Genomic DNA, 17,144 nt, shown 5'->3' on the forward strand with positions numbered 1-17,144 from the left:
AGAAATTTCCTTGTGTAACTGGGAGCAGAAACAGCTTCAGATAGATGGACTTTATTACAGGCATAAAAATTGCCATTACTTAAAGCAGCAGGTATTTAACAAAGTTAAAAATTTACTCCATACCCTAAGTCTTCAGTTCATCATTTCATTTTTAATATCGTAGCCCCATTTTAAATTCAAAAACTAAACCGTTATGTGTTGTCCTATATTTCTTGGTATTTTCTTGGGCACTATGTAAATTAACTAGAAGTTCCTCTTAAACATACAAGAAATATGTTGGATCAAATCAGCTCTGGATAGGTGAGTGGGAAAGGATACTAAATTTAGTTCTACATTTAAGACCTGTTTCTTGTTTCCAGATATGTGTACCATAAAAAACCTGACTGTATTTTCATCACATAGATTTTGAAATGTCACGCAATCTGGCAGGATACAAGAGGACAACAAAATGAATATGTATTACTTACTGTGAAGATGTCTTCATTTCCTCTCTGAAATAATTTTCCCTCCTCTCCATCAAGAAAAATAGGCCCTGAACTGCTGTGATCCCCATACAATGTAATATAAACTTTTGAGCTTGTTCCTGCAGATGGCATATCACTGGTGAGGACTGACACCTTCCATTTCCTAGCTATCAAAATATAAAAAGACTCACTGCATTACTTAAACTCAAGATTCTTAAGCAAAATGCATTTCAGTAATCAAAATTCTAAATCATACCATGTCAACAAATACAGAAACACATATTTCCCAAAATTACAGCAGGCAAATATTGAGTTTGCTACGTTAGGCACACAAAAATCAAGAAATGTCAGGTTGCATTTGCATCTTTTACTCTGCATATGCCATATGACAAAGCATAGATCACTTTTCAAACACAGTTTTGAAATATTGTATTAAATTGTATTAAATATGGCTTTCTGTTTGCTTAGGATATATCAGCTCTGCCCGATGCAGTCTGCATAATGACAGCCATGTAGGCTCTCAGCATGCTAGCTCTGGAATTACAAACTCATCGCTTCCGGCATTATGATCTCTCAAAGCTCGCTGAAAGAGATCTTTTTAAGAAAGGATCTGTATTTCTGCAAAGGTGTGATGGGCTACACAGATGTAACAAAGCTTGTTTGAAATCCACTGAATGATTATCAACATATTCTTGCGTTGCAGTGTTGGCATTATACCCTGAGATCCCTATACTCTTTCCATGGTTAGAGTTCAAAATTGTCAAGACCAAGTATATGGATCTAGGCTTTGATTTAGTGGAAGCTGAGTATCAATGGCATGGAATTAAGGGAAATAGCATCACTGAGGGATCTCTGATAACAGGAAGGAATATTAAGAAAACATCCTCACTCCTGATGTTTATAATTAGCTGATACCCATTTTAAATAGTATACGTAGATATAAGCACCTCCCAATTTTGCCAAGATCATTTTGCATCACAGATTAATATCATTATTTCATAAAAGATAATTTCCTTTAAAGTACAGCAGCAGTAATAAAGGGCCTTAGTGATGACAGAAGCCCCCTATCATCTAATGACTCAACTATGCTACACATTTTACTTGTATTACTGACTCTTCCTTCCATCACAGTATTTTTGATCCTGTCTGCTCTGGCTAAACCAGAAAGAAACAATACAGTGATGATGTGAGTGAGCTAATAATGATGATTTTTGTGTTTATTGACTGTTTGAGATACTTAGAATAGATCTGTGTGTCTTAAACCCCAGGCAATAAGTTATCCTGCAGTTCTGTTGTCAGGTTCAGCAAGACCATTCTTTTGAGTGTCACTCAGTATTTTCAGTGCTAGCCATGAGCATTTTATTAAAGGAGTCAGTGGACATTGGTCATGATACATACAAAGAGTTATGCTGCAGCAGAGTATTATTTGATGACTAGTGAAACCATCTGAGGAATTTCCATTTAGTTTTCTATGGCATTCTGCAAACATAATGTAGGATTAGTAATTTTACTTGCTTATGTTTAGCCATGTCCAAAAAGAACATATATTTAAGAAATTGATAATTAGGCTGACCTAGGCATGGTGTATGTCAGCAACTTTGTATCTAGGAAATAAATTAGTTGAGAATTTATGTCCTCCGTACCCCTTAACAGCTATGTTTTAATAATTAATACCACTTTTAATAAAAGGCAGAAAACAAGAGACAGTAAAGGCACATTATGAAATGTAACATAATAATGAGACCTGATGGTAGAATCTGTCTTGTTTGTGTCTTGCTATAACCATCAGGCTATACCTATTGAGGAAATTTTTACTTCTATGTCACCATTGTGCTTTGTGTCTAAAACACACATTCCTTGGAAATGCAGTATTGTAGAATCACTAACTATTAAAATAGATATTCTCTCCCATACTTTGAGGGGAGAGACAGGGAGACATTAATGTAATGCTTGGTTCACCTTTGAGGACAAACCTCAAGATCTTGAAATTCCACAGTAGTGTTCTGAGATTTACTGTTTGAAACATGCTTGTAGGTCCACGACCTGAGTAGAAATTATGAAAATTTTAAAAGACAGAGACAGAATCTGAAAGATTTATATTGTTTAGGAGCGGACATCTAAATTATATTTTTATCATGAGAAATTTGTAATATACACCACTCCTCAATTTTAAACAGTCTTAAAGCAGCACTTTTCTGAAACTACTATGAATGTGCAGCTATAGTGCTAATGCTTTTTAAGTAATTATACTGTCATTATTAAATAATAAATAGCCAAACAGCTACTCTTACCAACAGGATAAACTTCATCATTACAGGAATTGTCATACCCTGAACACATTAAACTGAAAGAAGAGGGGAAAAATAATAACTGTGAGACCTGAGGAAGAGAAGTAACTGGCAGGATCACATTTTCCAACAGAGGAGTGTGACCCTTCTCAAAATTTACTGTAATCTGCTTTTTTGCACAGCTGAAGTTAGCTTGCTGTTTCTGTTAGAAACGGGGTTCTTTACACTATCCAAAGCGGTGTCTGCTCCAACTTTCTGTGAGCTATGACTGATGACAGGTGACCATATAATCCTCCATGTTAATCTCATTTATAACTGAGAAACTAGCATATGTGTACAACGTCTAAGTCACTCTATGTAGGTGTAACTAATCTCTTGTCTTAATTTAGTTTACTGAGGTAAAAAAATTGGATTAAATTGTCCCCCTAATTCTAACAGTGGATTAACATGGTAATTAGACTAATAATATTTGATAACATCAGTGCTATAAAAGTCAAGTAACTTGTTTAATAGTGATAAATTAAACAAATCATTTTGCTTTCTTCTGACATGCTTCAAAGTAAAGAGAAATATGCCTTATGCATTTCAGAAATGAAAACAAATAAATGATACCAAAGTATTGCTTCTATACGTTGAAATTTAGGAGCCTAAGACTTCTGAGGAATCAGTCATTTCTCATTAGTTTTTATGTTATATACACTTTTAGATATGCAAAACCACATCATCCAGCTTTCTATATATCACACTAGAAAGAGTGGTGATTACTATAGATCACTGTGTGCAAAGGCTTCTTCTTCAATACACTGTTTTCAGTCTCTTGGAGCCTTTCCAGTTAATAGTTTACAGTCTGCACATCTACCCTTATATGAATATTCACTGCACAGTCAGTGGAAGATCTGTTTAACCATTTTTTTCAGGTCAAGGGCAGTAAACATACCAAATAAATTCTCTACTATGTAACTGTCTTGTATGTAAGCTTGTCATGTGCTGGCAATGACATCTGTTTGAAAATTTAATTGTGAGATATTGCTGAAATTAAAAAAAAAAAAAAAACAAACACAGAAAATACTGTATTTAGAGGAAATGCTAGTCTTGAATGCTATTAATAAGATTTTTGTATGATTATTTTTTTAAATCCCTCAATATTTATATAGGTTCACAGTAAAATTAGTCCAGAATGCTGTTGATTTTAAAATAGCAAGTTTTCAAAACTAAGGGAAGTGGTTAACAAAGTCAACTGAAGTGAAAAGAGAGGTATAGCAAAGGAAAATAAAACAAACTAGTAAAAAGGTTATTTAACCATACACATTAGAAGAGAATAAGCAAGGAATGTTTATGTACACTATGTGCTGAATTTGAGAACACAAACTAAGTATGCCTTTATAATAAAGGGAAAACTGCCTCTTGTTCTTTTTATTTTCTTTTTTTTAATAAGAAGAATGGTGACATACAGTGATTAAGAAATTACATCACTCTTGACAAGAATGGATTATGGAATGGGAAATTTAAAATGGAAAATCAGAATGGGATGCAGAGTGCACTGAGAGACTAAACCATGAAGTTTGTGCAGAAATGAGAATTATTAACTTAGAGGTATACTAGTAAGTTTCTCAGAAATCAGTGCTGGAATTTCTCTGGATTTCATATTTTCATCAATATATTGCATGAAGTAGGTAATTTCTGTAACACAGCTGCTAAGAATTGTCAAAGTATAAGAGGCTCAGAAAATCCAGAGTAGTAGAAAAGGGATAATATATAACAGCATAAAGTGCAAGGAAATGAATTTTTTAAATACTAGCAAAACTTAATGCCATGAACAGGGAATTCATCACTTTAAAAAAATAGAGAAGGAGTGAGTCATCGATGTGGCTGTAAGATGCACCAGGAGAGAGATTTCTAAGTAGAAAAATTTTCCTGTCAGTGTCCCAGAGTTCAGAGAAACAATCTTCTAAGTACCACATAAAGTTCTGGTAACCATATTAAAAAAAAAAAAAAAAAAAAAAAAGATTTATTGAAACTAGAAAAGGTCCTGAGAAAGACAACCATGACGATTAGAGGAAATGGAGAAAATGTTTATGTGGGAAAAAAAGTTGAGTGAATACCTGATTTTGTTGATAGATACCAAGGAGGGAAAAGCCGTATCTAAGTAAATGACAATGATGGCTTTAGGACACATGTATATAAACTAACCATGACTAGGCTTAGTATACAAATTAGAAAACAGTTAAGACAGAAGACATTAATACAGACAGAAGACTTAAGCTCTACAATATCCCTCCAGTGGAAGCTGTAATGACCACAGACAACAAGTTTTAAAATTAGATTTAGTAATTAAATGGAATTACTTACATAATTGTGTGGTTCCTTACTAGCAGGGGGCTAAACTAGATAAACTGAAACATCCTGGGACTGTGATCTATATCATATGTTGGCTCTTTCTTTTTAATAATGGTAATGCAAAAACTGAATTCCTTCTAGAAGAATGGCATAATTGATATAAAGCCCTCAAATGCCTGCTGAATTGTTTTCTGTCCTTTTTTTTTTACACATTATTTTATATGATTGTCCCTTCCAAGTATATTTTCTCCTGACTTATTCACAAAGATTTTATGCATCTTGCAGTTAATTTGCAGAATTAGGCTACCTATTAAAGTAGCTCATATTCCTCATGGTGTGTTTTCCTTTTCAGTCAGTACGTTGCTCTAGTCACCAGCACTGTGAGGTTCTCTTTTCACCGTCTCCAATCTTATCTAATGAAAGCAATTTTATTTTATCTGCATATCTCAGCCACTTAATATTCTATATCTTCCCTGAACCATTAATGAATATATAAACCCTGTGACAGTATGGTACATTTCACTGTCAACCTTTTGTCCTGTTCTGAAGTGACCATTTTATTCCTTCTATTTCAGTTAACATACCAAAATCAGAACCTAGTCTTTCATCTAATTTAACAATCATTTCACCACTTGCTAATTGTAACCTCAGGCAGTACCTCATATATAACCTTTTGAGTGCTTAGTTTGCTCAGTAAGCCCATAATAAGAATCTGATTAAAGTTCTTGGACCTTGATCTGAAAAAGTCAAGGTGCTGAGAATCCAGCGGGACTGCAAGTGATGGAAACATACACATAGCTGTTAATTTGCCTGTCTAACATTTTGACATTATTTACACCATAGAAGCCTGGTACTCAGAATTCTATATAGCATTTAGTTGGATTCTGGTAATCTCAAGCTTCATTTTCCAAACATAGGTTTTATTTCTGTATTGACAGGTTAAAGGATGAAAAAATACCATTGAGAGTCTTCACTTGGAGCAGTTCTAAAACATGTGAAGGAGGATGCCAAAAAATGTGGAGACGAAGGGAAGAACATCAGAAACAATTCCAGCATAGGAAATAAGACACAGATATTTGGTGTGAAATATATTAGACAATTTATGTTGCTTTAAGGTGGTAATGTTAGTTTATTACATAGAATACACTGCTTCAAATGACAGAAACTTATCAATTATTTATGGAAAAATATATCTGCCACCTGGCTCCTAAAGGAACTGAACAGTGTTTCTAGGTTTCCTACCTGTATTTCAAACCTCTCTACTCCAGATCCAACTTCTACTTCCTTTCTATGTGCCTTCTGTCCCACAGTGAGACAATCAAAGCCTCTGGGCCAAAAGGGATTTGTGTCAGCCTTTAATTATGTCCCCAGTCTGAATGACCAAAGGGTCATGATCCAGGACTTATCACAGCATGTACATACCAGTTAGTCTAGACACAGCCTCTGAGAGTACAGAATGGACAAATTCTCATTCTCTAATTGAAAAATAGCACCCTCCTTCTTCAGGTATATCTCTGACTTCATTGACATTGAAGCAAGGTATTATGCAGTGTTAGGGAATAAAATCTAACCAAAAACCTGAAATGCTTTGCCTAATCACAATATACATCAAATATTTTCCAATTTTATGTTTAAAATCATTTACTGAAAATTTTAAACCATGTAAGTACTTACTACACACACATAATATTAAAAAATGCTGTAAACGGGTATCCAAAATAATTCTAATAACAGATTGAAATATTCTGAAACACATTACATATGCCTTGGATTCTCATAATACAACACATTTAAAAACAAAAAACAAACAAAACAAAACAAAACAAACAACAACAACAACAACAAAAAAAAAAACACAAAACCAAAACAAAAAACCAGAAAAGACATGGACCACCTTTAAAATACAGAGGTTAAAGAACACACAACTAAAACTTGTAATGTATGTAGAACAATTTTAAAAGTAAGTGGTGCTGCCTCAGAAGGGAATATGGCAAGGGCAGTCAGGAAGACCATTGACACACAGTCTCCCTTCTTAATTCCTGTGGAATCCCAGCAGCAATAAATATGCTCTTTTTCTAGTATCCTCTGTGTAAAAGAGGCAAACTCTATTTGGGTCTGGATGATCCTATACACAGAACAAAAGATCGCTTTACTCACATAAATATTCTGAAGTTGGCCTTAAAAATTGAAATAGCAATTTGATGATGTTAAACTATATAAAATTAACATTGACTTCTGCTTCCTACTTTTCATTGTATTACAGCATTTGAATAATATTTCCTACTTTTCATTTCAAATCAAACACATCAGTTGATTTTGTTCTGGAAAAAGCATCTCTACTGAAAGACAATTCTCAAACCCTTTCTCAAATGTCATAAAATATAGGAATCTTATCTTAGAACTCTGGCAGGTATTTCAAATTTCAGTTCTTTGTTCTAAGAAGCAGTAGTTGTTTCTCTACAAATGAGATGGTTAGTATTTAACTGAATATCTCTGAAAAGATAACATTTCAGGGAAAACCTGGTTTTTAACCAAGAAATCACTGTCTTAGAAGAACAACTTTTCTCCCTATGTTTGTTCCCATAAAAATCTAATTATCTATATTTCAGCAATAACATACAATTGTGATTTATATTTATCTAAGTCTGGGCTGTATTCACATTGGTAGTTTTATTGGGTGTGGCATTCAGCAGTTTATTCTGAGATTATTTTTTTTTTCTGAAGATGTTTTCACTAATGTTATAGAAATTCCAAGATCTCTATTACAAGTCTTTCTCATCTTTACTGTTTCCATTGTCCATTGTACAAAAGGAGACTCCTTCTACTTCTTCTTCTTCTTCTTCTTCTTCTTCTTCTTCTTCTTCTTCTTCTGTAGGAAAGGCATTTTCATTTTTCAGATTTTCAGAGTCATTATGTTCAATGTTATTTAAAGAAGTGTCACACTTCAGAAGTGTTTCAGAATGACAGGTTTCTGCTGGATCTGCCAACATGGGAGAAAATTTTTCTCCAACAATATGAATTAGGCTTATTCTTAGAGTTTGGCATATTTTTGGCTTTCTACTGGGTAGCTCACTATTTGTGACTATCACAAGATCACTGGTTATGTGTTTGGATACCTTATTTTGACAATTGTTGACTTCCATAAGTTTTACATTCATATCCTCTCTAACATGTAACTTCCCTAAATTGCTTGTGTCTTTCAGAGTTGAAGATGCAAGTATTCCAAAGTTACTAATAAAATCTAAGGTGTTATTAGCATAAAATCTATTAAAAATATTATTGGCAATCTTATTGATACAGTTGTTCTTCAGAGTCATATGATTATTTTTGTCTGATATTAAATCTTCTCCTGACCACTGTAAATGTTCATTCTTTTTGGCCAACAAACATGGACCCAGCTGGTTCTCGATATCAGATGCCTTTTGGTAGGCATATCCTCTCTGTTCCTCATTAATTGGTGTTACTGTTACCATCAGTATTGGACAATGTTGACCACACATAGCATGGAGTTTATCCAGAGAATCTTCATCCTGAAGAGCACTTCTGTTAGGATTGCTAACACCAGTTGGCTGAGACCTTATGGTTTCCTCATTTGAAGGCTGTTCCAATGGATGCACCTTGTTATCAGGCAATCTAAACTCTACAGATGTAAAGGCTGGAAAATTGGTATCAGCCTGTGTGGAAAGATGTGTGGAAGCAGAACCTACCATGACTGATGGTTTGACCTTTTCTTTGTTTGCTGCAGGAAGGGAAGTGATCTTACCGTTGTGGCTAGGTTTGCTTTTTGTAAAGTCATCCTGAAAGGGGTCTGAATCACTATTATGAGGTATATTGAAGTAGTTGCAAAAATTTTCAGAGGGTTTAGCCATGTCTTCAAGTTCTGAAGAAGAGATTTCCTTGAGATCTGGGTACTGATTCAGATTGCCAAAGTGTGAGTAAGGAACATCGTCACTGTTAGTATCAAGGACTGTGTCTGTTGATGTATCCAAATTACCATACATTCTAATTCGTTCAGGTGATGATATTCTTATCAAATGATTCTCTTTGAGAAGCCATTTGCCTTTATCTATCAATATTCCTTCATCTTCATTAGCTCGTATGCTAGGTTGACAATGTTGCTTTGGAGATTCCACTGAACAGTCATTAGTATAACTTGTTTCTTCTCTGTTAAGAGTAGGTTGTAGTGTTGGTAAAGATGTATTTTCTGTTCTTGATACAGTGTCATCTTTGTTTATGTTTACTGGAAATTCTTGTGGTGGTAGTGAAGAATGTGATAATTTCTCTGCAGAACAAGACCTAGGTTTTTGAGAAAAACAAACGTTTTTTTCCACCACTGCAAAGTGGAATTCTTCAGTATCAGTTTGAAATACTTTTGACATATAAGGAAATCCTTTGCGAAAGTCAGGCTTAAATGAAGCTTCTGTCTTTCCATAAAGTCGTTCAATAGTTCTTTTTACATAGCCAGTATTATAATGTTTTTCAAGTACTGCTTCCTCTCCACTTTCATTGGTCAAATCACTGGATGCTCTAAAGTTATAATCACTTTCTTCAGTATCTGGTCTGTAATCTGACCAGTCTGAAGTAGCAGGACTTCGTAAGCATTTTTTTAACTGAGAAGAGTCTGAACACATTTCATTCTCCAGTTCTTCTTCTTGCAGTTTCTGTTCTCCTTCACTCATATCGCATTCAGTAATTTGTTTTGATTCATAACAAAATGATAATGGAGAGGCTGTGGATAATCTCTCAGAGGTTTCCTCAGAAGTTTCTGCATCTTCCTTGTCTTCCTGTACAGAATCATCCTCATTATTATATTCCACAGAGGTTTCAGCAGCTAGTTTAAGTTGATTATTTGGGGTTTGGTCATTATCTGCTGACTTGAGATCAGCTTTCTCATCTTCACTTTTATCAGTAGTAACATGCATAATATCTTTTTCACCTTCTAACTCAGGAGTATCCTGATTAGAATTTACACTATTAACTGTTGAGTTAGGCTCTACTGAGGTTTCTGACTCCTCATTAGTGAATGATGTATCCATAGTTTTATCTTGAGTTTTTTCATATAGGCTATGAGGCTTTTCTTCATTTTGCTCAGGTAGCTCTATAACTGATGCAAGGCTACAGGTATTTGAATTAGTATTGGCATATTGACCATCTAGCTGTGTTTTGGGAGCACTCAAGACTAAAGTCTGTGTTTCTCTACAAAGGTCTCTCTGTATATCAAAACAGCTTTCTAATTCAGACAGGTTTAGAGCTTCTTCAGAATTTACACTATCCTTTGGAATTCCAGACTCAATTGATTTTTCATTTTCATGCAAATTTATACCATTATGAATTTCAGATATGGGCATATTCTCATGTGTGGAGTCCTGCTTTTTGAGTTCCCTCCCAAACTGTAATAAGTTCTTTTCTGTTGATTGTTGAAAATGTAAGAACGCAGCCTTCAGTTCATCAACTTTTTCTATGACTGTAGTTTGTTTCAGAAATTGCAACTGTGTAAATATTTCAGAACAACTACAGGAAGTTTTCTGCATATCATCTTTGATTGTCTCAATAAAACTCTCTCTTACATTCAGTACAAGTAGCCAAGCTAGGAGGACATTAGAGGAAGAAGCAAAAGCTGAAGGAGAAAGATCTGAAAGGCTACAAGCTTTCCCTATACATTCACCATGCTCTTTCTGGAGACCAAGCAAAGTTGATTGTAGTTCATTCAGCAACATGGTAGACCTGCAATTATTCTGAACATCAATTCCCATTTTCTCATTGACAGCTGCACAGTCAACTTGAACAGCAACCTCAGATTTTTTTCTTTGACATAGGATGGTATCTTGAATATCAGCGTCTGACATCTTTTTATCATTGTCATGTGTTTCATGAAACAAGTGTAGTTTATCATCGTGATGAAGTTCTGACTTTAGTGAATACTTGGATTCTTTTACAATAGTTGTATTAGCATGAATCAAAGAGTCAGGGGTTTTTTCACCTGAATCCTTGGCTGATTCTTCTAAAGATCCCTGTTCACAAATAGGCTTTAATGATTTTTTGGTTAGATTATGTTCAACCAGATAGTCTTCTCCAGTCACATGCACTTTATTTGTGATAAATCTTGTTTCTTTATCTACAGAAGTATCAGTATTTTCTTTAGAAAAATGACAGACATTGCTATTCTCTACATTACCTTCTTTTTTATTTATAGGGGGTAAGACAGAATTTGGTAACAAGTTTTTCAGCCAAGTTTGGACATAGTTTTCTGGTGAATGTTCAATGACCTCCTCTTGAAAATCCTCATGTTTTAGAGCCTCTGGTGTAATGGATCTTTCTGACATATTTAACTTACTTGCACCTTTACTTAGATTATTCTTCATCCCCTTTTGCTTTTTCTCTTTCTTTGATGACAAATTTTCCAAAATATTCTTTTCTTTTTCAAAGTTAAGATTCTTTGGCACTTCTGACAATGGATTTGAAATCACTGGTGACTCAGGGGTGTGTTCAAAAGAACTGGTTGTGAGATGTGTGTCCTCTTTCTCAGTACTTAGTGTATCCTGACTGTGTTCAGACTCATTGTTTGAATCAACTGTCATTAGACCATCTTCACTCTTTGCAGATGAAACAACACTATTTTTTTTGACTGACTTTAATTTTACCTTGGCCACCTTGTTGTTACTACTTCTTTGTTTTTTATTAGATGATAATTCATTTTTTTCCACCGAATCCTGGTGACAGAACTCATCTTCAGGACATATGCTTTTGTCTGAATTGACAGACCCATCATTGCTTTTTACAAAAAAATCTGTTTCCTTTTTCTGAGGCATTTCAGAATAATTATCCATAGGCTCTGTTGTGGAATCTTGTGTGGTTTTGCTTGTGATAGGCATTCCCTCATTTTTAATTATCCCTGAAATCTCTTTATGTTCTTGATTTTCATATGTACCTTGCTCTAGGAAGTTAGTCAATTTTCTCTTCTTCTTCTTTTTGGTGGAGGAAGATGCAGATTGGCTGTTATCATTGAGATGTGTTGTTGCAACAGATTCAGTTCTGACACTGATTTGATTCTCATTTTCAGTTACAGTAGGAAAGAATCCAGTTGTCGCATTTATTTTCTCAGTAGGAGATTTACTACATGGAGGTACCGTCATCTTCATCTGGCTATGTCCAGAACAGGCTGAATGCACTGAATCTTGAGAAATAAGTAATAAATCAGAAGCTTTGCACCTTGTTTCTTCTTTTGACTGACATAACTCTGAATATCTAATGAAAGAACTCAGTGATCTTTTTATTTGTTTAATATCACATGACTCATAGATCTGGTCTGCTGACCCTGGCCTAGCTGACTGGTGAATTTTTGATGATGGCATGAAACTGCTGATGTTAGCTTTGCAGGCTGACACTAAACTATTATATGTTTCTTGTTCCACAACTGATTTTTCTAATACATTCTGTACCAATTCATCCTCGTCAGGCACTTCTAATGTCTTTCTATTTGTGGTTTCTATTAAATCATTACTTTTGCAGCTTACTTTAAAAAGCATTTCTTCTTTTACATTACCTGAAGAAAGCTTTAATAAATCACTGTCACTCATCTCACTAAACTTTGGATTACTGACGCTTGATTTTTTTCTGCTTGAATGAGCTACCATGCAATACTCAGATTTATTTTCTCCATTCTGTATTTCCTCACTGAAGGAAAACTGTCCTATTGTCTTCTCCTGAATCTCTTTCTCAGATACCAAGGTGACACTTTCAACTACTGCTTTCTTTTGTCTAACACGCCTGGGCCCAGGGGTGGGAGGCCTATAGAAGCGAGGTTTGATATTATCCTCAGGGACATTGCTTACATCTAGATCTGCAGAATTGTTCTTATAGATATTACAACTGGCAGTTTTTAAATCAGACTCCGATTCCTTGTCTGACACTTCTGCACTGAGTTGCTGTAATGAGTCTCCCTCTTCTTTATCATAGCTCTTCAAAAATGGAGCATCTTTTAGTTTGATATGTTCTGATACATTTACATTAGATGAGCAGTCTTCCGCATGCATTGCAGAATTGCAAATGGTGGTATTTTTGTCATCAGAAAGGCCTGCACGACTTACAGTGGTTGTCCATTTAATGGTTTCTTCCTCTTTAATTTTGAATCGAACTTTCATTTCCACTGTGATACTGCCATCTTGATTAAGATGAACAGATTTTTTAATGTCATCTTCATACTGTGCCACAGATAAATCTTCACCAGTGACTGACTGATTTCCTCCTATACCATTATGACTGCCAGGAACATAGGAAGAATCTGAGTTGTTATAATTTGAGTTGTTATCATTGCTGGACCCTTTATCAGACGAAACTGAGAATATCCGAGATCTTGAGCTAGAGACCATTTCAGCTCTCACTGCTAATAATTACATTGAAAGAACCCAAATTCATTCAGTAGAGGGAAAGTAGAGCAGGCAAATATCATGCATAAGAATCCAGATGGTAAGACACCAGACAGGCAGCAAAGGAAGAGAAAAGAAAAAAGGAGAAATATTAGTACAAAAGAAGCTAATGAAGTGTGTTTGTTTTACCAGACTATTAGAACGTAAAGAGAAAAACATCGCTAATCTTGCTGTTCTTTTTAAGAAGTTGTTAGAGAAACATAACCAATTTTTAATAAAGAATCAAGCATTCAACTACTTTTCCACAATTTTATTTTGCAATGGTTCTTTCTAATGACAGAGCCATAGTTTTATTTGAAGCTCCAAAGCCTAAAAAAAGTACTAAATACTCTCATTTTATACTTAGTTGGAAGCTGGGTTTGCCTTGAACCTTTCAAATTATTCACAGGCCCTTTCTTCTTTGGGCTTAAAGTTACCAACTTTACTTCTTCATGCCTTTGCGATTGTTAATATATAATTTCCTATTAGTTCTTACAGTTAGTGCTAAAATGTGTCAGTCAAGGTGAACATATATCTCCCTGCTCTTAATCCAACAATTTTCAGCATATGAGTAATTACTGTGAGTAGTGTCACTGACACACATGGGAATAAAGGGTTCAGATCCAAGCCCCTGGACTGACCTTCTGTAGAGAAGTAAATATTGAAGCACTTGAACTTCTTATAAAATCTGAATTTAAGTCATGACATTCTGAGATACATTTTATAGTACAGTACTGTAGATGATGGCACAAAACTCACTAAAGCCAGTGAGAATACTTCCAGACTTCAATGAATTTTGAGTATGGCCCAATACGTGTTTGCATACACATTTAATATTCCCAAAATATGTTTTGATTACTCTGTAATAACTTAGCTTTTAAAAAAATTATACCTCATCTCTCTCTAGCAGTTGTCACTGAAGAGGTGAGACATAAAAGAACATGAGATAAAAATAAAGTTTTGCTGTCTTCCAAGCAGTTCTGCTTGTGCGAGGGAAACAGTGCATGTACACCCACACAAAGACATCCACAACTGCTACTGATACCTAAATATATAGGAGCCACCATTTAATAGAAAGGTTTCACTTGCAGAAAGGTATTTTAACACATGTAATATTAACTTCTCTACATTGCTTGAATTTAAGCAGGTTTTTTTTTCTCAAGTGAGTCACAAATGGTCTCATATCAAGACTTTCACAGTTAACATTATTTTTATAGATACGTGTCTATAATTTCAGGCAGAGTGCCTTGCAAGTTTCCCAAGCATATGCTTTACCATGAACTGAATCAGAAATAAAAGTTTGTACTAACTCCTCTAAGACAGACCAGACCTTATGCTTCCCAAAGTAAAAATCTCACCTTCTCTGTCTCAGGAAATGGAATTGGAACAAAGTCCCTAAAATTTGATTTTTCAGGCTCTCACATCATCAGTGATGTCTCCTACACAGGCTACTTGGAATTTCTCAGGTTAAAGACAAAAAGAAGCTTGTTTTTTCCTTCTCTTTCTGTAATTGCTGTTAACTAAGGATCAGAAGAGGGAGCTTATCAGATTCTCACCTACTCACATTTTCTATGACCGCAAGTCTCAGTCTCTGACTCAAAGCAAATTTGGGTGAGATTTTTTGTTTCTGCAGAACTTTCATTCTCAGAATGTTCCTATTCATTCTCTCTTGACTCATTAGTTTTGCTCTGTTCAAGCTGTACAAGTCAAAAGAACATGAAGGTTGAGAAAAACTAAAATGAATAGTTTGGTGGGGACATAGTAAACTGTGAGGGATGTGGAAGAAACTCCGTCAAATAAATTGAAGCCAAGTGTCTTATATATCAATCCGCTCCATAACACAGTCAAGATTACTGTGGGAAGTCACAGACAGAAACAATTACAGTGTTTCCTGGGCTCTCCAGTATACCATGCAGCTGTATTAAGAGCACAAGGTATCTCTGGATTACACATGCTTCCCCCTAGACGGTATGTCTGCCCTACAGGATGCTCTAATGCCAAGGATTCCACACAACCTAAAGCTCTGGTACTGCAGCATTTAGTTCCCCTCAACTGCAGGCTATTGGGTTAGCCTAGCTTCTCTCCAACAGCTCCTCATGTTCTTGATCATCCACTGGCCACTTCACACTCTTTACTGACCTTGACAATGGTACAACTCCATGAGTAATCAAAGTACATATTTGCGTATCTTTTCCCAAACTTATCCAAAAGAAACATATATCACAGCCATGAGAATATAAGAAAGAATGACACTGGTTAGATAAAAGCAGCTTCAAAAACATGATGAATTTGTGAGTGGATGGGTGCTATAATGTTTTTCCTGCTCATATGGAACATGGGACATGGGAAAAACTGAAAGGCATGACAAGTCAAACCACCACCTGCTAAGGTAAGTACTGAAAACTGCACAGAAGTTTTGCTCAAGAATTTCAGTCAGTTAAGAGCCTGAAGGAGCCAGCCTGTGGTTTCTTTTTTACCACTACCATTATTAACTGTGACACCAGAAAACTGGTAACAATGGCAATCAAGTGCATTAAAATAAAATATATATATTTGCACCCATGTACCAAATAAGTCTGTTTGAAAGAAAATATGCATACTAGCTGAGTACTTAGTAGAAACTTACGTTTTAAAAAGAACATTAACACTTTGATCTTTCTCATGCTTATAGAGGAGTAAAAGCAGATATAAACAGTTTCAACTGGCCTTTTTGAATAAGCTTGACCCTAGTAAGACTGTCATAGTTTATGTCTTATGCTGAGAGAAGTAAACCAATCAATAAAATACAAATTAATTCAAAGAACTTACTGTTTTCACTCTCTGACTTGGCATTCGCTTTTGGGTACACACGATTTGCAATTCCGAGCAATTTAGCAGGCCGTGAATACCCAAGAGAATCATAATTGCTTGGTTTAAAAGGCTCTCTCCCTGCTGCGACTACAGCCCCAGAGCACAATATCAAGGCCTGAAGATTAGGAACCTGGAAAAAAAAAAGCAATATTAAATTCTCTGCCTTAGTAACCACAAAAAATAATGTAAGAGATTTATCCTTTTCATACTTTAATAACTTCACTTCTTAGTCTCTACATTAGTTTGCAGCAGGCTATTAAATATGTATCACAGCACAGAATTAATTTTTCAATTCCTATAAGGCAATTCCTATCTCTGTGAGGGTATGTCTTGTTATATAAATATATTAGAAAAAAACATCAAGAAGCAACTTGGATCCAGATCAAAATTTTCTTATAATTTAAGTGTTTGCATATGTAAATTTGTTTCATCATTGCACAGTGACTGTTCATAGTCATGAAATAAGAATATGCATTTGGAGGTAGGTATACATGTGAACACATATTTGGAGGAAGAAAGGGGAAATTCAGAATACACTGTAAGTACTTGACCTGTACTGCCACAGAGGAATAGGACAGAAACACAGAACAATATATGTTGGAAAAGACCTCGAGGTCACGTAGTCTAACCCTCCGCTTAAAGCAGGTCTGACCAGATGAAGGTACTTAGAACCTTGACTAACAATTTTGAATTTATGTTCCAAAATATATTGCAAGATAAGGCTCACAAACTGCACTTCACTGACTTATAGGTGATATGGACAGTTTCCCAACCTAATACAGAATTTCACCAAATGGTTT

The 17,144-nt window shown here is 35.1% G+C and overlaps 1 protein-coding gene across 1 annotated transcript in view; it reads right to left on the reverse strand.

The window, feature by feature from the left end:
• Positions 1-17,144, reverse strand: part of RP1 (RP1 axonemal microtubule associated) — a 188,005-nt gene that overhangs the window by 159,550 nt on the left and 11,311 nt on the right. The window contains exons 3-4 of the mRNA XM_074898945.1: positions 16,303-16,474; positions 468-631 (exon numbers count right to left, since the gene is read on the reverse strand). Of these exons, the coding sequence (XP_074755046.1) occupies positions 468-631; positions 16,303-16,474 (336 nt within the window). The remainder of the gene's footprint in view (positions 1-467; positions 632-16,302; positions 16,475-17,144) is intronic.

Source organism: Athene noctua, chromosome 2, assembly GCF_965140245.1.
Source record: "Athene noctua chromosome 2, bAthNoc1.hap1.1, whole genome shotgun sequence".
NCBI lineage: Eukaryota > Metazoa > Chordata > Aves > Strigiformes > Strigidae > Athene > Athene noctua.